Source organism: Culicoides brevitarsis, chromosome 1, assembly GCF_036172545.1.
Source record: "Culicoides brevitarsis isolate CSIRO-B50_1 chromosome 1, AGI_CSIRO_Cbre_v1, whole genome shotgun sequence".
Classification (NCBI taxonomy): Eukaryota; Metazoa; Arthropoda; class Insecta; order Diptera; family Ceratopogonidae; genus Culicoides; species Culicoides brevitarsis.
The window spans coordinates 11872418-11894942 of NC_087085.1; the positions used below are offsets into that span (position 1 = coordinate 11872418).

The 22525-nt window shown below is 34.2% G+C and overlaps 6 protein-coding genes across 7 annotated transcripts; 2 read left to right on the forward strand and 4 right to left on the reverse strand.

Annotated features, from left to right (window-relative positions):
* Window positions 1–1059: 1059 nt before the first annotated feature.
* Window positions 1060–3553, reverse strand: LOC134838170 (FACT complex subunit Ssrp1). Its single transcript, XM_063853643.1, has 3 exons — window positions 3281–3553; window positions 2645–3219; window positions 1060–2582 (listed from the first exon to the last, which is right to left on the reverse strand). Exons 1-3 carry the CDS (start codon window positions 3329–3331, stop codon window positions 1139–1141), a joined length of 2070 nt encoding a protein of 689 aa, XP_063709713.1. The 5' UTR covers window positions 3332–3553; the 3' UTR covers window positions 1060–1138.
* Window positions 3554–4351: 798 nt separating this feature from the next.
* Window positions 4352–5570, forward strand: LOC134838139 (origin recognition complex subunit 6). Its single transcript, XM_063853609.1, has 2 exons — window positions 4352–4488; window positions 4542–5570. The coding sequence occupies exons 1-2, from the start codon at window positions 4412–4414 to the stop codon at window positions 5242–5244; spliced, it is 780 nt and encodes a 259-aa protein (XP_063709679.1). The 5' UTR covers window positions 4352–4411; the 3' UTR covers window positions 5245–5570.
* A 60-nt stretch (window positions 5571–5630) lies between these two features.
* Window positions 5631–10078, reverse strand: LOC134838140 (longitudinals lacking protein-like). Its single transcript, XM_063853610.1, has 4 exons — window positions 9972–10078; window positions 7864–8063; window positions 7710–7796; window positions 5631–6824 (listed from the first exon to the last, which is right to left on the reverse strand). The coding sequence occupies exons 2-4, from the start codon at window positions 7957–7959 to the stop codon at window positions 6630–6632; spliced, it is 378 nt and encodes a 125-aa protein (XP_063709680.1). The 5' UTR covers window positions 7960–8063; window positions 9972–10078; the 3' UTR covers window positions 5631–6629.
* Window positions 10079–10188: 110 nt separating this feature from the next.
* On the forward strand, window positions 10189–14304 carry LOC134827014 (DNA repair protein complementing XP-C cells homolog). Of its 2 annotated transcripts, none has more exons than XM_063839539.1 (4): window positions 10189–10240; window positions 10412–11373; window positions 11504–13253; window positions 13317–14304. In XM_063839539.1, exons 2-4 carry the CDS (start codon window positions 10434–10436, stop codon window positions 14044–14046), a joined length of 3420 nt encoding a protein of 1139 aa, XP_063695609.1. In that variant the 5' UTR covers window positions 10189–10240; window positions 10412–10433; the 3' UTR covers window positions 14047–14304. The 2 variants fall into 2 exon arrangements, with proteins under 2 accessions (XP_063695609.1, XP_063695608.1); XM_063839538.1 differs by having other exon boundaries at window positions 10195–10352; window positions 13317–14303.
* LOC134837282 (dynein intermediate chain 3, ciliary) lies at window positions 14232–17393 on the reverse strand. The gene is made up of 8 exons (XM_063852649.1): window positions 17049–17393; window positions 16859–16996; window positions 15385–15975; window positions 15261–15330; window positions 15005–15204; window positions 14801–14950; window positions 14565–14712; window positions 14232–14356 (listed from the first exon to the last, which is right to left on the reverse strand). Exons 1-8 carry the CDS (start codon window positions 17391–17393, stop codon window positions 14232–14234), a joined length of 1767 nt encoding a protein of 588 aa, XP_063708719.1.
* Window positions 17394–18134: 741 nt separating this feature from the next.
* On the reverse strand, window positions 18135–22255 carry LOC134832667 (chorion peroxidase). Its single transcript, XM_063846776.1, has 7 exons — window positions 22158–22255; window positions 21620–21755; window positions 21391–21557; window positions 21097–21334; window positions 19925–21038; window positions 18833–19251; window positions 18135–18776 (listed from the first exon to the last, which is right to left on the reverse strand). The coding sequence occupies exons 1-7, from the start codon at window positions 22183–22185 to the stop codon at window positions 18167–18169; spliced, it is 2712 nt and encodes a 903-aa protein (XP_063702846.1). The 5' UTR covers window positions 22186–22255; the 3' UTR covers window positions 18135–18166.
* Window positions 22256–22525: the final 270 nt, after the last annotated feature.

Sequence of the window (22525 nt, forward strand, 5' to 3'; positions counted from 1 at the left end):
AGTTTTGAGTTAAAAAATGATTAAAAATGATAAATTAGAGCCCCCTGATAAATTTTTATCCATTTGGAGCAAGATTTGACAAAAATTGCTTTGACACAGTTTTTGACACAGTTTTTTTGCTCTTGATTTAGTTTTCAAAACAAAACTATGTCAAAGAAAATTTTTTTTTTCAGTTTCAATTTTTTAGCAGTTTTGAGTTAAAAAATGATTAAAAATGATAAATTAGAGCCCCCTGATAAATTTTTATCCATTTGGAGCAAGATTTGACAAAAATTGCTTTGACACAGTTTTTGACACAGTTTTTTTGCTCTTGATTTAGTTTTTGAAACAAAACAATGTCAAAGAAAATTTTTTTTTTCAGTTTCAATTTTTTTGCAGTTTTGAGTTATAAAATGATTAAAAATGATAAATTAGAGCCCCCTGATAAATTTTTATCCATTTGGAGCAAGATTTGACAAAAATTGCTTTGACACAGTTTTTGACACAGTTTTTTTGCTCTTGATTTAGTTTTTGAAACAAAACTATGTGAAAGAAAAATTTTTTTTCAGTTTCAATTTTTTGGCAATTTTGAGTTAAAAAATGATTAAAAATGATAAATTAGAGCCCCCTGATAAATTTTTATCCATTTGGAGCAAGATTTGACAAAAATTGCTTTGACACAGTTTTTGACACAGTTTTTTTGCTCTTGATTTAGTTTTCAAAACAAAACTATGTCAAAGAAAATTTTTTTTTTCAGTTTCAATTTTTTGGCAATTTTGAGTTAAAAAATGATTAAAAATGATAAATTAGAGCCCCCTGATAAATTTTTATCCATTTGGAGCAAAATTTGACAAAAATGGCTTTGACACAGTTTAAAAAAAAAACTAAGTCAAGCATTGCTCTTGACTTGTAGAATTTTATGAAAATTTATTATTTTTTTTTTGTAAATTTTAAAAAGAAAATTATAAAAATTTGTGTGTCTTTTTAGTCGTCATAAAATTGTTTTTTTTTTAAATAAAATTAAAAATTTTATGAAAAAAATTAAATTAAAATTTTTTGTAAAGTAAAATATAATTTTTGATGATTTTAAGACATTTATTTCGTTTAACTGTAACGGAAACTTATTAAATAAAAAAAATTAAATGAACGAGTGAATAATCTATTCGCTATCGTCGCCAGACTCAGACTCATCCTCAGACTTGTCTTTCTTCGCCTTCTTCTTTTTCGACTCCTTTTCACTCTCGTCGCTGCTGTCATCATCCGAAATGTACTCTTTGCTCTTAAATCCAGAGCCTCCGGGAGATTTCGTCGGTGTCTTATGTTCCTTCTTGCGTTTTTCACCTCCTCCTTCACCCTTGCTCGAACCGCCGCCCTTTGCTTTGTACTCCTTCATCGCTTCGTTGTACTCTTCCTTTGCTTTCGCCGCTTTTCCTTCCCATTTCGACTTGTCTTTCAGCTCTTTCCACATCTCGCCGCCCTTCTTGGCGATTTCCGTAACCGAAATTCCCGGATTTTCCTTCTTAATTTGTTCGCGCGACTCGTTCAGCCACAACATGAATGCCGTTGTCGGGCGTTTCGGGGCATCGCTGTCTTTATTTTTCGATTTTTTCGGTTTCGAACTGCTCTTTTCGGATTTTTCCTTGCGTTTCTTCTCCTTTTCCTTGCGTTCCTGCTTCTTTTCCTTCTTGCGACGCTTTTCGCTGTCATCCGAGGCACCGCCCCCTTCAGAATCGGAACTGCTGGATTGCGCATTGCTGTCGTATTCTTCAGCAACGTCACTTTCTGCCTCGTTGGGGTTGAAATCTTCATCTGTGGACTCATCATCGTCACTGCCATCATCGCTATCACGATCTTTCGCTTCAGCTTTGACCTTTTCCAAGTAGGCGTCGTGCTCGTTTTCGGCATCGCTGTCGCCAAAGTCGTCGCGATACGATTGTTTGTCGTTTTTGCCGGTGTTTTTGATCGCCAACTTCTTCGACGAGATGAAATCATAAAGTTTTCCGTATTCTTCCTTCTCAATACTGCTAAAAGTGTAAACATTTCCGGATTTTAGCTCGATTTCGAAGTCGAAACTGCGTGTTGAGCCGCCGCTACGAGCGAAATTCACCGAAGCAATTTCCTCGAAACGGATGTGAATCGGAGGTTTGTGCACGTAGATGAAGCCACGTTCCAAGGGATACAAATAGCCGGCAGCTGCTTTGTATGAGCAACCAACTGCGGGCGTGCCTGAATGCCCAATGAAGTTTCCGGGCCCTGTGAGTTTCCGATTGACGATAACTTTCATGATTTTTCCCAAAACTTCGTAAACGGGACCACTTAACTCCTTTTCGAGCTTATTCTCGTACTTGTCCTTCAACTCTTCCTCCGTGAATGGTAACTCGATGCTGGTCTCATCTTCCATGTTGAACAGCAAAACAAGGAAATGATAACGAGTTTGACCTTGTTTGATTGGCGGATCAAGCGAAATGACGAAAAACATTTGTCGATTATCCTTGTGCGGGAGCAAAAAGAGACGAAGAACGGTTGAAATGGGGATTTTGTAATCGAATGTCTTTCCGTGCAACTGGAAAAATGACTGGAATACTTTGATATCGTAACGACCACTGAAAAAAATGAAAAATTTATCATAAAAACTGCTCTAAAAGCGATTTGCATCAAAACTTACCGTGGCGTAAGACAATGAATCTCCCGGAAAATGGCAATAGCATCGCCCGAAACCGAAATAACCGACGCTTGATCCATAACGTTGTTGTAAAAACCTTCCACAGGATCAGATTCTGCTGTTTCCGACGTCGGAATGTGGAAACGCATCTCCATTAATCCAACCGGGGCATCGTCGTTTTGATGAAATTCCAAAGTAACCTCATTTTTGCCCGTCTGACATTGCGAAACGTTGCTCAGGGGGATCTCAAAAGCCGTTTTCTTCTCAATGTTGAAACTCAAGACAGATCCATTGAACGCCGCCGTGCCCCAATTCCATCCGCGATACGATAATTCCTTCTCAAGCATGTCAAGCTTGTAGTTTTTCTTGAAGAAATCCGCGATTTTTTGCTCGTCGTCTTTGAAACCGAAGAAACGATGCAACGCTCCGTTCTTCATAAACACCCGGATGCCATACGAACCGACAGTCTTCATGTAATTCACGAGTTCAATGTCGCCGGCATTGAGTTGCTCGACTTTCCCGGTCTTGTCGTGCTTGAAGACGATGTTTTGGTCGGTCATTTTGATGCGACCCGAGCTCTAAAAGGGAGAAATTGACGTTAAAACAGAAATTTTAGGGATTTATGTGGTTAAAACTCACCATTGAGCCCTTGGATTCAGCATTTATCGAAGAGTATTCGAGGAAATCCATTTTTACGGCGTGTTTTTGGGACCAAAACGTAAACAAAGAACACGACGTTTCACAATTTCAGAGTTTTAATTATTTTTACGCCTTATTTTCAGTATCCAGATACTTATTTCGTTGAATTAATTGTAAGGGAATGTAGTTGAACAGTTGAAACAATTAATTTTTGGGTAATTTCGGGTTAAATAAGTTAAAAATGAGTGAAGCTATTTTGTTCCCGCTTATTCAATTAAATGTCAAATAGTAACACTGAAGAACAGAAAATATTTTACGCTTTCAATCAACAGTCTTAATTTTTAACAAAAAAAAAATAAAAAATTACTTGGAATTAGGCAATAAGTGACTCAAAAATTTATTTTTTAGAATTGAATTGAAAATTTTTGAAAAATTAATCGTTTTGTCAATTGTTTAATTTTTAACAATTCAAAAAAAAAAAAATAATAATTTTTTTTTAATTAAAATTTTCAAATTTTTTCAATTTTTTAGTATCATAGGTTAAATTTTAGCTAAAAATTATACTCAAAATAAAAAATCTTAAAAGAAAATTTCTTTAAAATAAATTTTGATATTCATGAATTTATAAACGCAAAATGAGAGAAAAAAGCTACGTGCCAATTTTAAATTTCAAAGCATTTGACCATCAAAAAAGTCAAAATTTTATCAAATATTTACAAAATTTTAATTTTTTAAATTTTGCTTTTCAGAGTTCAAACTTTTTTGACTTTAAATAAAATATTTGACGAATTTTAATTTTTATTTTTTTTTTGTATTTTGCCAAATTTTTTTCATATTTTGAACAAAAAAATTTCTAAAATTGCTCAATGTAATTTTTTTTAAATGTTAAAATTAATCTCTTCTTTCATGATTTTTCATTTATAAAGATCATTTTTTAATACATTTGAACAAAAAATATGAAAATCATCTCATCTAGGGCATTTCTGTTGATAGAAATTTTTTTTTGTTCGTCAGTGTAATTTTGGCAGCGAAAAATCTGTCAACCCTATTTTTGTTGTTTGGCGGCAATTTGAACAAAAACAAAAACTTAAAGTCTCTTTTGATAAAAAATCACACAAAAAATCAAATAAAATGCACAAAGAAGAGAACAAAGTCATCGTACAAACAGCTAAAAAGCTCGGAATCAATCCAACAAACGAAATTATCAGGTAAACTTTAATTTTTCATTCAAAAAACAAATTTTCAAATAATTTTTTTTCAGTCGCTGTTCTGAATTCCTCCGATTACTGCAACTCAAACCCAGTATAATCTCCTCCACAAATGACGCTTCTCGTACTGTCATCTGCTTGGACCTTGCCACACAATATCTCGGCACACAAGAATCCCTCGAAGCCTCCGAACTCCTCAAATGTTCAGGTTTAAAGAAATCCGCGTATCTCAACACAAAACGCATGCTGGAAAAATCCTTGGACTTAAATCACAAAGTTGGCATCAACGAGATTTGCTTAAAACATGGCATTAGTGAGGCAAAAAAGCTCGCAACCGACATCCTGAACAAATATAAAAGTTATTGCAGCACCACCGATAAGAGCAATGACGACTTTTCCCACCCCCAATATTCAGCAATTGCTGTTTTTAGCGCTTGTAAAAAGTTAAAAGTGAAAATTCAGAAGCAAAAATTAGTTGGCGAGAGTTTATTGAAGCCACAACAATGGACGGCATTAGAAAAACGCTTCGAAAAGGTATTAGAAATGGAAGATACGAAGAAAAAGGGAACGGAAGTGACGAAAAAGGACTCAAAAATGAATGAAGAAGTACTAAAAGAAGTAGATCCGGATCGAAATTCGAAGAAAAGACCATTAACAGACAACAAAGAAGAAGATTACGAGCATTGGAAGACGCGAATTCTAAAGAAAGCTTATCGAGATCTCGAATTATTGAAGAAAAAGGAACAAGAAGCATAAGATCTCTCACGAAAAATCAAAAATTGGTAGTTTTTATGACTGAAATTGACATTTTTAGAATATTTTTCACTTCTTAAAGCTCAAAAAATTTTTAAAAATTCAATTTCAATGATAAAAAAAGGAAATTTTTGATAAAATCTTAAAAAAAAAAATCAATGAGACATGAAAACCCTCAGAATTTGCTTAAAATATGATAGTATTTAGATATTTATTTATAATATTCATCTAATTTTTATTAATTGATATCTGTCTGTGTGTAGTTGTCTGTTGTATATAATAATTTTTCTCCTTTGTTAATCATTCCCGATTTAAATTCTATTTGTTTACTGTTTTTTTCTTCATTTTATTGAAACACTTGTATTGTATGCTTATTTTAAAATTAAAAATTAAACATAAGAGACAGTTGAAAAAATTATGTGCAACAAATTTTCTTATACTTCAAAGAATTTAAAAAAAAAGATTTTTTTTAAGTAAAAGAGAAATTAATTGACATCCTTTCGAGCTTCAATTTTGATTCAAACAATTGCACAGCATAGGAAAATTTTTCAAGAACGAAAGGATGTCTTTCAAAAAAAAAAAAAAGAGAAATTTTTCTTTAAAATTTATGGTAACAAAATTTTATCAACTAAAATCTATGGGATTTGGAACGATTTTTTATTTTTTTTTTCTTAACTTAAAGTCCGAGAGTGCTTTTGTATTTTTTTTTAACAAACATCGAAAAACGAAGCTCTTTCATTTTTTTTATTAAAATTTGGGTGAGTACATGAACATTTATGCAAAAAGTATTCTAAACTGGGATTTTTTCATTTTTTTATTAGGGAAAGGTGCATTTTACAAGCAAGCACTTCATTTCTTAGATACGATTTTTTTGTTTGGAACTAAAATTTCTCTATTACTTTCTTCTGTCATTTGTTTTTCAGTAGTATGTCATTAAATTTTATGTTTTATTATCATCATATATGTTTATAATATAAAGCATCTTTTACCTACAAGATAATAGTAATATATAATTAATAATAAATTGAACTAAAACTTTTCTTCTCATTGTTTTATAACGTCAACTGAATCTGTTTCTATATTTTTTTCTGTTATTAATTATTGTTTCTCTTGGTTTTTTTTGTATTGTTTGTTTATTATCTGCAAAGTGACACGATTTGTGTTTTGTTGTTGTTGTATAAATGTGTGACAATATTTATGCAAATTGTGTACTAAAATTTTATATAAATGGGGTCCTCTTCACTTAAGTTTTACGAATGTTACGACGATTTATCTTACATGCTATTTTCCATGCTCATCCATTTTTTTTACTGGATGATGGATAAATAACGCACCTCTTTACATGTTTTTGTTGTTTAGTTTAGTATTTACGTATCTGTGTCATCATATCAATTTTCCCGTTTAATTGAGGCTGGTGTCTCAACAAGTCCCTTCACCTTAAGTCTGTCGGCGGTTTTGAGGAAGGCGGGCAATTGTTCCTGCGAAACATTCACTTCACCGGCATACATAAATTCTAATATTGCTTGTAAGTGGGTGTACGAGACGTCCTTTAGTATGATGATGGGATGTTTTGATGGGTTTTCCTGCAAATAATTTAAATAATTTTTAATAATTATGAGAATTTAAATTTAATTATTTTGGTTTAGTTCAAAAATTAAGTTATTTTTTTGGGAAAATGTTTATAAAATTTTAAAATATTTAATTAAAAAATGTTAAATAATTTTTTTAAAATATTTTAAAAAATTAAGTAAAAATTTTTCATATTGGGTAAATTAAATTTTTAAATAAATAAATAAAATAAATAAATAAATTTAATTTTTTATAATTTTTTCTTTTTCTAAAGTCTCCAATTAATATTCAATTTCTTAAGTTTGAGTCTAGAAAAAATTTTTTAATTGAATTAAAAAAATAAATTTAAAAAAATTGCAAATTTTTAATTTATTTTTGAGAAAAACATTTTTTTGAGCAAATAATAAAAGAAAAAATAAAAATATTTTTTTTTTTTTTGTAAAAATATGATTTTTCTGATTTTTTTTTATAAAAATATTTGAATTTTTTTTATTTTAAATTGATAATTTTTAGATTTAATTTTCTATAAAAAAATTCTTAAGTTTTTAATTTGACAATTTTTTTTAGTGTAATTTGAAAGTTTTTGGAATATTTCTGAATAAGATTGAAAAATTGAAAATAAATTGAAAATAAAAATATTTAAACAGAACTCATAATCGAATTTTAAGTGTTTTTCTGAGAAAAATAGACTCTTTTTGCCCTTTTTTTTTAGAAATTTTAAATAAAACATTTGGCTTTTCATTAATTTTAACAAAAAATTTCACAAATTAAGATCAAATTTTCATACATTGCAATTTCGGCTTTTAAAAATTTTACGAGAAAATGTCATATGAGCTTTTTATGAGTAAATTTCCTTTCATTTTAAGTAAAAAAAACCCTCAATAAATCAAAAATCTCACCTCTAACAGCGATTTGAAGTATGGACTGCAAGCTGACAACACCATCTTGTGTGCTTTGCATGTTTGTCCTTCACAAGCCAATGTAACCTAAAAAAAACAGAAATCATCATTAAATCACCGTTCCGCTGACCAATTTCACACATGCAATACTTACATCTGTAAAGCTCTTTTCATCCCGAAGATGCCGGAAAGACGTTACCATATTTGTTTGAAAATCATTCCATTTCAAGAAAAATTGTTGATCTGCCATTTTGCTGTCTGTGTAACTCGATACCTTTCCTCAAGTTGAAAATTACTCCAAAAAAAACTGATGTCGTGACAAGAAAAATTTTTTTTTTGCTCAACGGAGTTCGTCTGAAATTAATAATAAAAAAAATAATGTACGGGAAAACTAAAATTCCTGTTACTTTACTAAAGTAGTTACAACGACTGCTCTTCTTACACTGGAGGTACAACGAGTGTATCGAGTAGTAGACAAAAATCGTTTTCAAAATAATAATAATAATAAAATAAAGAAAAAAAAAGAGAATGTACACACAAAACCAAAGGGAAAGAAAAAAAAACACAACAAAACACGACAACGATGGCTCAATGCAATTTTGTGCAAAATAATAGATGAAGGCTTTCGTACGGCAGTTACGAATAATAATGACGACGACGTTGTTCGTGAGGAGTGGAAGAGTGAGAGAGAGAAGAAGACGGTTTTGTGCGCATCTAAAATAAAAAAAATCGACGAAAAACAAAAATAAAAGCAAAACAACGTGAGCAACAACAAAATGCATCCATTAGGCTCCATACACTCATTTTTCGTCAAGATTGGGGAGGAAAAGGTGACTGTTGTTGTTATTCCGTGTGGCATACTCGTGTGCATTTCGAAACATCATTTTGATGTTGACGATGATAAAATATGTTGCTTTGTCTATTATTTCATCGTTGTTGCTTCGCGTTATCGAGCGCCGCTACTTTTACAACGTTCTGCCAAGTCACAATTGTGGGAAAATAACATTTTGTCTCTTCTCTTTGTCTTTTTTTGTTGCTTTTTTTAATCTTATTGCAGTGTTCGCTTCAAGGGTGGCGCATCGATTATCGAACAGCGGCATGACAAACTGTTGAAATGTATCACAAGACGCCCCTTGCTACGTGCAAAATGCATTATAGGGCTTCATAGCTGTGCAAATCTATGCCATCTAGGCTGCCGACGCGACATGCTTGACAAAAAACATCAAAGTTGATTATCCGAAATTTAGATTGATGGAAGAAAAAGTCGTTAGGATGACAATTTTGGGTTGCCAACTGCTCGAAATAGATGGAAAAAATTTTTTTTCTGGCAGCGAGACAAAGAAAGAACAAATTGTCACTCTAACTTGGCGTATTAAAAATTTAAAAGTGCTGCAAAAGGTTTCGACGAAGTACATTGACACAATATAGAATGACGACTCGTAGAAAAATGATTCGTGCACTAATGGCACGAAACTTTTTTTTTGTTTTGTTTTTCTTTTTACTTCTATATAATTTACTAGATTTGCGTGTTCTGTTACTTTTTGAGGTAAAAAGCCACACACAAGCAACAATGCAGCAACAAAGAGAGAGACAGGAATCGAATTTTCATGCTAGACCTCTCCCACTGTTGTTTCTGTCTACGAGCGAAGCTCAAAAAGCAACACAATGCACATAAACAACAACAACAACAGAAAATTTCGCAACATAAGTACTCGAACAACAGCATGAAAGTAAAGTAACAACACACAACCACCACTCAAAAAAATTTTTTTTTGCTGATTTCTAAGCAAAGTGTCTTGTTGTGGTTCGTATTAGGCAGAAACGAAGTCGTCCGAGATACACAAACGAACGCCTGAATGCATAAACATGTCTCAATAGTTTTGGGATTGTGTAACATGCACACGCACACTGCTTCGCTGTACGACGGGCTGTACTGGAGATTTTGCAATCAAATGCATTTTTATGGATTTCCATGGAATTTTCGGTAAAATTGATGTTTCAGCACAAAAATCGACACTTGTAATGTAAGTTGACGGCATTTCCGGGAGTTTTTCGTTGGAATTCCTCGGAGAAAAGGACGAAAATCGGTGTAAATAAACATTCACCCAAATAAATTATCCATCAACTATCGTCCATTTTCCACTCTTCCATCGACAGACACAAAGCTTCACTTTTGATGCACTTTTCCCGTGGATTTTCATCGATTTTGGCGGAATTTTTGCCATTTGCTGAGCGATGGAGACTTATTTGGTAGATTCTTACCTGATTTGCGGGATTTTTCGCTAAAATTCACCGAGTTTTATGTGAAAAATACAGAACACAACACTTTGACTCTCTTATTTTTTGCTTTTGAATTAGCGCGTGGCGATTTCAAATCGTGTTTGACAGAAAAACTTGCGTCAAAGACTTGTACAAGTGACTTGAAACTGAAATTTCTTATAAAAAAACTTGAACAAAGGACATTTGACAACTTGTGCAAGGTTTTTCGATGGCGGCAGATTTCACAAGATTGTTTTTTGTTGATTTTTAAGGTAAATTTGTGTTAAATCTGACGAAAATCGTATGAAAACTGCCAAAAAAGCCCTTTAGAAACCGAATTCGATGAAGATTGTTCGTTAAAAACTTTATTTTTTGTAGAATTTTGTAAGTAACATTTCGGCTTTTGTCTTTGTGTGTTGCGCTAATGCCTCAATTCTTTACAGAAACCCCTAAAACTCCCCAAAAATGTCTGATGAGGAAGAAGAATGGATGTCAAGTGAGGATGATGGCGACTTTTCAGTTAGCGAAGACGAGTGGTTGCCGGGTTCGAGTGAGAAAAAGCGAAAATCACGCAACGACACAATGGATTCCGAGAGTGACTTGAGCGAAGAGGACGAAGAAGACATAGAAACTGAAGATGAGACTCCCGATTCTGGCACTCCGGTAAAAATGACGCGAAAACAGGCAGCAAAACGAGGTGCAGTTGCGAAGAAAAAAAGTCCCGCTGGCGTTCGAAAGTTATTTTCAAAGTACAAAGCTGTCCCCGAAGCAACAACATCCACTACAAATGTCTCAACGAGCCTCAGTGACATCCTAAAACGATCTCAATTCCAATCAAAAAAGCTAAATTCATCACAAACCGAGTCAAGTCAAGTGTCGTCGACGACAAAAACGCTTGAGGATGACGACGAATCGAGTAGTAGCGGCGACGAACATCTCGTACCTGCGGATCAAATCAATTTGAATTCCGATTTTTTTAATGTTCAACCCTCGACGTCGCGCGAAACGCAGAACGAGGAACCGCCAGACTTTGATTGCAACTATGGCATTGAAAAATCAGACGAATCTGAGGAGGAAAATGACTCGGAAACGGAATTTCATGGATTTAGCAATGAATCAATGAATCGCAGTGCATCTAAATTACCTCAAAAAAATAAGAAAAAATCACAAGAAAAGTCAAAAATCGTAGATTTGCAAGAATTGCACAATTTTAATAAAAATCTCGAAGACGCCAAGAAAAAATTAGAAGGATTCCAATCGAAAAATTTCGCCCAAGAAGATGTAAATGTCTCACAATTGCTTGCCATGGGCGAAGAAAGTGCCGAAAAACCCAAAAAATCGAAAGAAACCAAAAGTAATAAACGCAAACATGAGGAATCGGGTTCCGATTGGGAAGAAGTCGAAGGTAAAGCGAAAAAATTCAAACAAAATAATTTGTTTAGTTACTTTAAGAAAATGACGCCTGTCTAAAAATTGACAATAAATTTTTTTTCTTACAAAAAAATCTAAAAATTTCTATTTTTTGTCCATTTCAGATGAATTGGACAACATTTCATGCGAAACGCAAAGCAAGGATTTGCAAATTACCGTCGAACTTCCGGGTCACAGTCGCAAACGAACTGCCAAAGAAGTCGATATCGAGGCGCAAATCAAGCGAAAATTGAACAACATCAAAAAAATCAATCAAGTTTACATGCATAAAGTGCATTTGCTTTGCTGGATCGCTTACGGCAATCGCGTGAATAAAATTTTAAACAGTCCCGGACTCTACAAAGTTGCTTTAAAGACTTTGCCGGTGCCTGCAAAGCCCTGTTACCCCAAAGATAAGACCGATATCAAGTATTTCGAGAACATCAGTACGTGGTTTCGTCAACAATATTCGTTAACGAGTCAAAGTGTGTATCCGACGATGACGACATTGCCGCCGCTCGAGACTTCGTTGACGTTGCAGATCAGTAATGGCAAGAAAATGATTTGTAAACGTGATTTTTGCATGGCTTTCATTGTTTTGTTGCGAGCGATGGGATTTCAGGCACGTCTTGTAATGTCGATCACGGGAATTCCATTGAAACCGCCTTCGAGCGAGTTGTGCAGCTTGTCAAAATCTAAAACGTTCAAAGGATACAAAAAACAAGAAGAGGATAATGTCAAAAGTCCCAGTAAAAAAACGACTTTGGAAGAGTTGAAAAAAGGACGCAAAAAACCCGAGATCAAAGAAGATCCAAAACCCGAACGGAAACGAAAAGCACCCGAAGACCCAAAAAAATCAAAGAAAAAACGTCAAGACGAGCCAAAATTGGAGCAACTTGATGGCGCCAATGACACTCCCCCGCCGAAAAATCGTCAAAAACCATCGACATCAACGAATTCCGTGCCCTCCGTCGACAGTCCCTTCAAGAAAAAGATCAAAGGTAACACAAACGGGTCTCCCAGCATCAAACTGGACAACTTTGCACCCCCAATGAAGCCTAAAATTAAACGTCTTTCAGAAGTCCCAACGTTCGATGTCGCTCCAAGTCCCTTAAAAACGCGTCGTCAACGCCAACAAGAAGGATCTGCACCAAAAATGCCCGCAAAAACTAAAGTTACCAAAACTACCTCGTTACCCATAAGCAATACCAAGCCTGAAACAAGCACAAAAAAGTCACCATCGATCCTAAAAACTCAAACAAGCTCGAAAAAAGACCCAAATTCACGCAAATCCGTTTCATTCGAGAGCCCAAAGCCAAGTACGAGCAAAAAATCGAGCGGCCCACGTGGGCATCAAAATAAAAAACAAAAAATTGTGATTCCAAGCAGTGACGACGAGGATCTATTTGAACCGGATATCGTCTTCAACAAGCCTCTCGTGAACAAAAATGTCGAAAAAGTCAAGAAAATCGATCGTCGTATGTTGTCAAGTGACGAAGATACGCCTAAAAGACCGGGAAATAAGAAAAATCATGTGAACGTTTGGGTTGAAGTTTATGCGGAAAAGGAAAAACGTTGGATTACGGTCGATTTATTTAAGGGAAAAGTCGATTGCGTCGATGTAATTTGCCAAAACGCGACTTCGCCCATTACTTATGTGCTTGCATGGAATAATGACAACTCCTTGAAGGATGTTTCGCCGCGTTATTGCGAACATTGGAACACAGTAACGCGAAAATTAAGAGTTGAAAAGGAATGGTGGGATGAAACAATTCAACCTTACTTGTCGAAACACGTCACGGAACGAGATAAAGCTGAAAATAAGTATTTTGAGAAGATTCATTCGACGAAACCGATGCCAACTGCGATATCAGAGTAAGAATTTTTTGTGAAATTTTAAAAATTTTAAAATTTTTTGATAATTTTCTGTTTTTTTAGCTTCAAAAATCATCCGTTATACGCCCTCGAACGCCATTTACTCAAATTTGAGGCTCTTTATCCGCCTGATGCTCAACCAATTGGTTGGATAAGGAATGAACCTGTTTACCCACGAGATTGTGTCTACACATTACTCACACGAGAAAAATGGGTGAAGGAAGCTCGTGTCGTAAAACTCAATGAGGAACCTTATAAAATTGTCACATCACCAAAATGGGACAAATATGCACAAAAAATCCTCAAAAATTGTCCCGTCGAGCTCTTTGGAATTTGGCAAACTGCCCCATATGAGCCTCCAACTGCTGAAAATGGCATCGTTCCTCGCAACGAATACGGAAATGTCGAACTTTTCAAGGAATGCATGTTACCGAAGAAGACAGTTCACTTGAAATTTGCTGGTTTAAATAAAGTTTGTAAGAAATTGAATGTCGATTGTGCTCCGGCTATCGTTGGATTCGATTTCCATAATGGATGGTCGCATCCCGTGTACGATGGATTTGTTGTTTGTGAGGAATTTGAAGAACTTGTCACGAATGCTTGGATCGAGGAACAAGACGAATTGATGAAAAAAGAACGGGAAAAGATCGAAAAACGCGTTTATGGAAACTGGAGAAAATTAATTAAGGGACTGTTGATAAAGAAACGTCTGCAAGCCAGATACAACTTTGAAGCAGATGATGAGGAAATTGAAGAAGAGGAAGAAAAAACTTCTAAAAAGAGTAAAAAATAAGAAAATTATCAAATTTAAAGCTAAAAAAAGAAAAAAATTCAAAGTATTACGTAAAATCGACTTAAAAAAGAAGATTTTTTGTTAAGTTTTTTACCTGTTTTATAAAAAATACAAAAATACGAAGCCTGAAAAAAGACTTTTTGCCATAAAATTCAAATTTTTTAACTTTCTACATTTTTATTCAACTAATCATCGTCAATTTTCAAGTATTTTGCTTCCCAATCCATAGTTTTGTGTGGTTCTCGTTCACGAGCGAGTTTTTCAGCTGCAACCGCATCTAAATATTCGTGTTCTGCTTGTTCGCACAGTGCTGAGGATTGTTTTTAAATGAAAATTTATTAAAAATTCACGAGTTAAGGTATTAAGCAAGCAACATTCAACATCAAATCAGTGAAAAAGCGTCGGTCACATGCGACGATTCGGAAAATTTTGGACAAAAAAGCTACGCATTCACTTTAAAAAAGAGAATAGGAGAAGAAAAACGACCACAATTGGATCATGCATACATGCAGATTTACCCTTTGATGAGCTCGACTTGAGAGTAATGCCCATGTGACGCGCTTTAAGTGCCATCTCTGCTTCGCGCTCTTGTGCCCGAAGTTTCAACTTAAGTTCTTTTACTTTGCTTTCTAAGATACGTTCGCGTTTGTTCTCGCGTTCGAGCATCTTGAAAAAATTTAGAAATTAATTTAATTAAAAAAATCTTTTTTTTTTAGATCACTAAGTGATGCTTGTGTCTTGGAACCATAATTACAGCGGTCAATAGCAGCTTGTCGTTCTTGTTTGTGACTTCCGAGAGATTATCGGAGACTTCCAGCAAATAAGTGACGCCTTTTGAACCGCCGACGGAGATTAAACTGCCGTTATCGTGAGGTCTCAAGCAGCGAATTGGCTCGTCACATACCTAAAAATTCATTTTTTGCTTAAAAATTGTATGAAAAAAAAGAAATTCGCTTACTTTGATACTCAATGATGGATCATTTTGCTGTTGGAGCAAATCCCAAGCGTCTAAAATGCCATCCATGCGACTGATGTAGAAGAGAGAACATTTCGTGGGACTCCAACATCCAGCTGTTAACATGTGAGAGTGATTTCTCGTCCAAATTATCGAACTTTCACGACAATCTTCGCTCCAGATGCGAGCAACCCAGTCACCAACTATGAAAAAATTAGGATTTTTATTTGAAATTTTAATTTTTAAAGGAAATTTTTACCTGTTAAGAAGTTTTTAACGAACGATGGATTGCGAGCCAAGGAGTAAATGGGTCCTGTGTGACATTGCATCTACAAAAAAAGTTAAATTTTTATAAAAATCCTTAATTTTTTTGAAATTTTTACCCTCAATTGTATTTTTTCCATCGGGCATTTGCCTTTTCTGTTACATCCGAAGAGCATTCCTTGTTCCGTGCCCGCCATAAATCTCGCTGGCATCGAACATTCGTACTCCAACACGGAAATTCCATACGAACGATTGATATCTTGCTCATTCGTGACTTGCGGATCCATACAAAGACTTTCCATGGGTTCATCTGGTTTGCGAATGTCCCACCAAATGACTTGTCCATCCGAAGATCCCGAAAAAAATTCAGTGCCGCTCTTGGAATTTACCCACAAAACGGTATTCACTTGCGCGCGATGCGAAACTTCACGTTCACTCATCATAATGGGCTCTTTGGAGGCACGAACATCCCACGCAGATACTTGTCCATTGAATTGCCCGCTAATGAGGAAGCTTGTTTCCTTTTGATGGTATTCCAAACAAACGCTCGGGCTTGGAGCGGTGAGAGCGTACAAAGGTTTATTTGGGTTTTCGACTTCGTAAACGTAGGATGTGGTGTTTGTTTTGTCGCCGCGGATGCTTGTGTCGCAATAAGCGATTGCGAGTTTTGTTCCGTTATCGGGAGACCAAGACATGTGAGTAACGGGACGCTAAAGAAGTAGAGAAATCATTAATTTGAATTAAATAAGATTGAAATGAAAGAAAAAAAATTTTTTTTTCAAATTTTCATTTTTTGATTTAAGAAATTTTTAACTTTTCAAAGATTTCTTTTAAAAAAATTAAAATTTTCTTAAGTTTTTTAGCATTTGTAATTTTTTTAAAAATTATTTGCGCGTCATAAATTTATTTTTTTTTTTTTTTAATTTTTTTATAAATTTTTAAGGAGAATTTATTTTTTAAAATATTTTAAATTTAAAAGAATTTTTTTAATTTTTCAAAAATTTGAAAAATTTATTTTTTTTTACAAATTTTAAAAATTCGAAATATTTTTTTTTCTTTTTTTTTGAAAAATTTATTTAAGATATAATTTAATAAAATATTAAAATTTTTTAAAATTTTGAGAATTTTTTATATTTTGCATTTCTTTTTTTTTAAATTTTTTCAAATTTTTTTAAACTTTTTTTCAAAATGGGGGGCAAAATAAAAAAAAAATTTGACAAAAATTTTATGACAAAATTGACAAAATTTTAACAAATTTTGGTGAATACTGAATCTTTTAGTTGTTTATGTGGTATCTACATTGAGATATGATAATTTCAAATTGATCTCAGAGTATTTCAAGTTAAAAATTTTATCACAAAAATTTCGTAAAAATAACTGTCAAAAAATTTTGAAAAAAAAATTTTTTTTTTTGAAAAAATTTTTAAAATACGATTTTTTAAAAAACTTTCGAATTAATTTTTTTTTTTTTAAATTTCAATGATATTCTTTTGGAAATTTTAGAATTTTACTGATTTTTCCGATTTTTTTTTATATTTTACAAAAATTTAAAAAAAAAAAAAAATAAAATAAAAAAAAAAATTAACAACTCACTTTAACTGCAGATGGATCCCGATAAACATTCACAGTCCTTGAGAAACACTTTTCCATCAACGGCGGAGGCTCCAAGCCATCAAAGTACAATTCATAAATATTCACTGCATTATTTTGATGAATCGCTCCTTCCAAATGCTAAAATTCATCAAATTACAACAAAATTCTCCCCAAAATGTAAGTATCTCACCTTGCCCAAGGCCATAACTTGATTTATATAATTTTCATCTTTTTCAATTTTCCTCTTGTACCGCACCGTTTGCTCGCCATCCTTCGGATTCACGTCTTTTGGCCATCCGCCTTCCGTGTGCATAATACCTCTCGACTCAAATTCGACACTTTCCGTGTTGCAAGTACTCAGCGAGAACTGTTTTCGGATTTCCGTGGCACGATCGACGGGATTGCGTAAGACAAAGTCCTTGAAAACTTCACGATTTGACGGAATCGAGAGCATCAGCTCACTTTTATCGGTGAAATTGCATTGTCGCCCGAACTCACGACGCTCCTTTTGGTAGCTGTAACTAATTGTTTGCATTTTTTCAGGAATTTTTGGTGACTTTCAAAGTGAATTTAGCAAAAAGTCGTCAATGAATGACGAAAAGGATTGAAAAGTGAAGCTCTTATTTACTCAATTCAACAAAGTTTCGTGGCAACCGATGTTCCTAAGCAAAGTTACTTACAAGTTACAAGGCATAACAGATGGTTTCGTTGTAAAAACATAACAGAAGAACGTTTTCGTGACATGTTTTGGCATTAAAGGAATTAGTCAAGGAAGTTTTTGTGGAGGAATGTTTCGTGCGGCACTTATTGATCTTGCAAAAATGTAACAAAGTTAAAATTTTAATCATTTTTTAGCATCTTCAAGGATATTTTGCAGTTCTGAATGAGAAAAAGACATTAAAGGACCTGAAAATTCGTAAAAGTTCATTGACTTTTGACGAAAAACCAACAAAAATAGAATGCAAGAAGCCATTCATTCACGAAAAAGGTGTTAAAAATAGTATTTTGCACCGAAAAAAGTTGATTCAGTTGTAGATAGACCGCATTTCACTGTCATTGTCTGGAGTATTTTCGTGATATATGATAAAAATACATGCCAACGATTGTCTAGAATGCACATTGTTGCTCACGAACAGTTGTCGGTAACTGACAACGCTCATTTTTCAACTAAAATTTTCATTTTTGAAAATAATTCTACGTCTGTTCATGCTTTAAAAGAGTGCTAAATGCGCTTTTATACCTTTTTGACGACAAATTTCATTATTTTTAGGAAATTGATTTATTGAGAGTCCTTGAGAATCGTTAAAATCATACTAAATTTGTTTGATTGTTCATTGCAGTTGTTGATTCTGTCGTTGAATTATTGCCATTTTTCATTGTCGTTGTCGTTTCAGGTCCTAATGATGTTGTTTCACGACTTTTTTCGGTAGTTGACGTCGTGGTTGATGTCACATTCATCATTTCTGGCACATCTTCCAATCTATTTTCAACTCGCGGCACGTTATTTCCGTGCATTACTTTGATATTTGGTACTTCGTTGCCCATTTCGACGCGATAATAGGTCCTTCCGTTACTTTCTTGATTTTCTTTCCACGGGCCAAAGTCAAAAGTATCCAAGGATTTGCAATCTTCCAATAAATTTGAGTTTCCTGATCTTTTCATTACATATCGTTGGGTGAATGTGACTTTATCGGAGTTGCGACAAATGATCGACGATAGCAAAGTTGAGTAAATTTGCTCGAGTTGAGGTCTCGTAAATGCCTGAGGACCTACACGACGTTCATACCAAAAGGAATCGCCTTGTTTGAGACGCACAAATTGATCGGCAATGAGACACGTGAATAAAGGACCCAAAATTCCGCCATTCATTGGGGGCTCGCTGAGACCTCCGGTGTATGGATCGACGTTAAAAGGATCTCTGTGAAAGAAAAAATTTAAATTTTGATTTTAAAAGTTAAAAAAATAGAATTTTACTTGTAAATATCCTTCATACGTCGAAGTGACGCGCCATCAACAGCTTTTTCCATCTCCTCCCATGTGTCAACGGGCGGCAAATTGCAATATTTTCGGAATTCTGGATACGATGGCAATCCATGATCACGTCCCCGTTGAATGTTGAGCGAAACTAAGTCTAATCCGCATGGTTTGAGACCCTTTTTGCTGCTTTCTTGAGGGTTTTTCTCATTTTTGGTTTCTTTTTCAGGTCTTTGGAAGAGTTTGTCTTTCAATTCGTCATTGAAATATGGATCAGCTTTCTCCAGAGGAGTGTTCATGGCACTATCCATCGCATTATCTAAGCCGTCTTTGTTGTAAAGTGAGTATGGGTTGAACAACATTCGATGCATGGCGATCGCTTCGGGAGATGTTGTGTCTTTGGTTATCAGGAATAAGCGCTAAAATCGAAATTTTATTGAAAATATTGAAGAAATGCGAAAATTTATGACTTAAACTTAAAAGACTTAAATTTGAAACTTAAGTAAAATAAGAGAATTTTTTGACTTAAGCTTACTTAAGTTTTAAAAGTCAATTAATTTTTGGCTTTTTAGCCAAATTTTGGAGAAAAATTTGAAAAAAATGAATTTGTCATTTAATTTGACTTAAGTCAAACTTAGGTGACTTAATAACAAAGTTACTAAATTCTTAAGTCAAAATTAGATTTGAATATTGACTTGAACTTAAGTAAAGCCAATTAGTTTTTGACTTTTCGATCAAATTTAAAAAAAAAGTTTGAAAAAAAAAATTTTTTTTTTCTTAAAAATTTTGTCAATTAATTAGACTTAAGTCAAACTTAAGTGACTTAAGAGAAAAATTACTATATCTTAAGTCAAACGTTTGACTTAATTCAACTTAAGTCAAAATTAAATTCAAATTTTCACTTAAGTTTGAGTAAAAAGTCATTTTTGTTAGACTTGAACTTAAGGAAAAGTTGAATTAAGTCACATTAAGTCGAACTTAAAACCTAATTTTAAATTTTTTATGTATGAAGAAATTTTTTTTTTTTACCAAAATTTAGTTGAAAAGTCAAAACTCAATATATTTTTGACTTAAAAAAATTTGAAAACTTACCGGAAGCAATGTATGAGCAAAACGAAAAGCAGCTGCAGCAAAATGATTCGCAATTGAAGGATCAACGGATGCATTGTAAGTATCTCTTTTACTCTTCGGCTGTGAAATAATTCCAAATTTGTCGCTACTTTGCTTCCCCAAAACCACTGACAAGAACTCATTGTAGGTAATATGCTGCATTTGTGCTCCCAAAATCTTCCGACCTTCCTGAAAAAGTCGTTCGTCATCCCAATGTGGATTGAGTCGCGCCAAATTTTCGACAATATAGTTGTGATGTCGTGCCCAAATCAAATGCATCGACGTCAAATGCAGATTTTCATTAGCTCGTGCATCGCCCGAGTCGAAACAATAACGCCCCCTCGCATTTTGCTCATCTTCGTTACATCCGTCATTCGGATCTTTCGACACCGGCAACAGCTCTCGGTTATTACTTTGCACCAACATTCTCAATTTCCCGTCTTTTAACGTTCTAAGTGATTTTTGTTTCTCTTCCGTGCTTCCGTAAACGACAGAACCATCAATAAATGCCGTTGCTTGATTCATTTGTTCGCGATGCCCGAAATGACCCGTTGGCGCAGGAGCTGAACGCACAAAATTCATGCAAGTGACGTTATATTGCTGGAAAAAGGGATCTTCAGCGTCAATTGGGACCGGAAAACATTCCGGATGGGAAGTGTCTCCTTGTTGCAAGGCACAACAATCGATCGGTTCGCCGTTGGAGCCTTGACTGGCAGCTGTTGCTGTGATATCGTGATCCAAAAATTGTCCCCAAACAGCCAGCATGACGGTAAAATGTGGATCTGTTTGGTACGAAGGACGATGAATTTGAAGGGAAACTTGACGAGCAGATGGCAGCGGATCTCCGTGTTTGTCGCAACGTGGTTCGGAAATGCCATCAGCGTAATCTGGGTTTATTGAACGACGAAACGGGCGAAAAGCGACTCCGAAAGTGTTGGGATTCTCTTTGTTGTTGCATGTTCCGTTGGCAGTACGAAATTTCGCGTTGAAATCACAAAATGAGGAGTTTAATTGAGGAGTTATGTCTAAAGTGATGCGAGGACCTCGTCCTATATGCAATCGTTTGTTGCTATTTTTACGTTGAACCTTCCCATGTCTATGAAAAAAAATCAATTTTAGTGAAAATTCATCAAAAATTAGTCAAAAAATCTTACTTTTTGACCAAACTTCGTGTGGCATGATCTTCAACGAATCCCGTTTTAGACAATTGTCTCGCCAAAAGTGTCGTACTGACAGCTTTTTGATGTTTAAACGTCGGCGAAAATACCGGAGGAGGTTTTAGCGACTCTTCAAGCATTTCTTTATCGCCCAATGCTGTTCTCCCATCCTTAATTGCTTGATCCTGTTGCTCCTGAGTAACGTTCGGACCATTCCAAGTAACTTCAGGTTCGTCTAAAACACAAATTTTATAGAAAAAATAATTTTTCTCTTACAAAAATTGAATTTACCATCAAGAGGCAAGTTAATTAAAGCCAAAATCACAGAAGAATCCGCCGTCGTCGTATTAAAATCTGTTTCATTCACGTCAAATATCGTCAAATTAGCGATTGGAAAACTACTGGGGTTCGCCATTGAATAACATATTGCGATTATTAACGCACACACGAAGGCTGAACTGTAAAAAATTTTTTTTTAATCAAAAATAATTAATTTTTCTCGTTTTAGGTGATTTCTTACATCAAAGAAGTGCAAATGCAACATTGGAACTGCTTAACTTTCGTATTTCTTGGAGTCGAATAAGGCAATTCTTCACTGGAGACAATGTAGGAAGGCGCTCCTAATGCTGATGCTAGCGGCGTTCGTTCATCCATCACTGAAAACGCAACGAAAGTGAAAATGTAAATTAATTTAATAACATTTGGCAACTGTGTCGAGATAAGAATTTGATGATTAGCGCACATATTTGTGCATTATGACGGTGATTTGTCATGTAAAAGTGCATTTGTACATGATTTATGACGAGATAAGGGAATTGCGGGTCAAAAATATGCAATTTTAATGCTTTTTTGATTTAAATTTTAATTATTTTAATTTTTATTGAGCCAAAAATTATTAAATTTTTCAATTTTTTGCTTAAAATTTAATTTTTTTTTCCTAAAAAGTCACTTTTTGGACGAATTTTAATTAATTTTAGGTCAATATTTTGCTCAAATTTCACAATTTTTTTTTTAATTAAATTTTTAATAAATTTTAGGTCAATTTCTTGTTCACACACCTTCGTTCCTCAATTTATACCGTTCCATCAACTCCAAATATTCAATTTTTTCCGTTTTAGAGCCAATTTTTAGTGCTCTCGATCTAAACACTTTTACCTTCAACGCACAACTGACTAATATTTCAATTCAACTAAAAATATTCGATTTGGGAAAACTTATAACAGACACAACTTGCCTCGTATTTAGTTACAAAACTTGCTTTTGAGAAGCGTTTCGTGCTGCAATAACAAAATACTTTAATCGGGCTTCACTTTATGATACTTTAATGACGCCTCCTTGCGGTTACTGAGACATCATTTCAACTAATTACCACGCCAGAACGCAGAATGAGTGATTTTTCGAGTTCTTTTTCTGTGCTTGACTGATA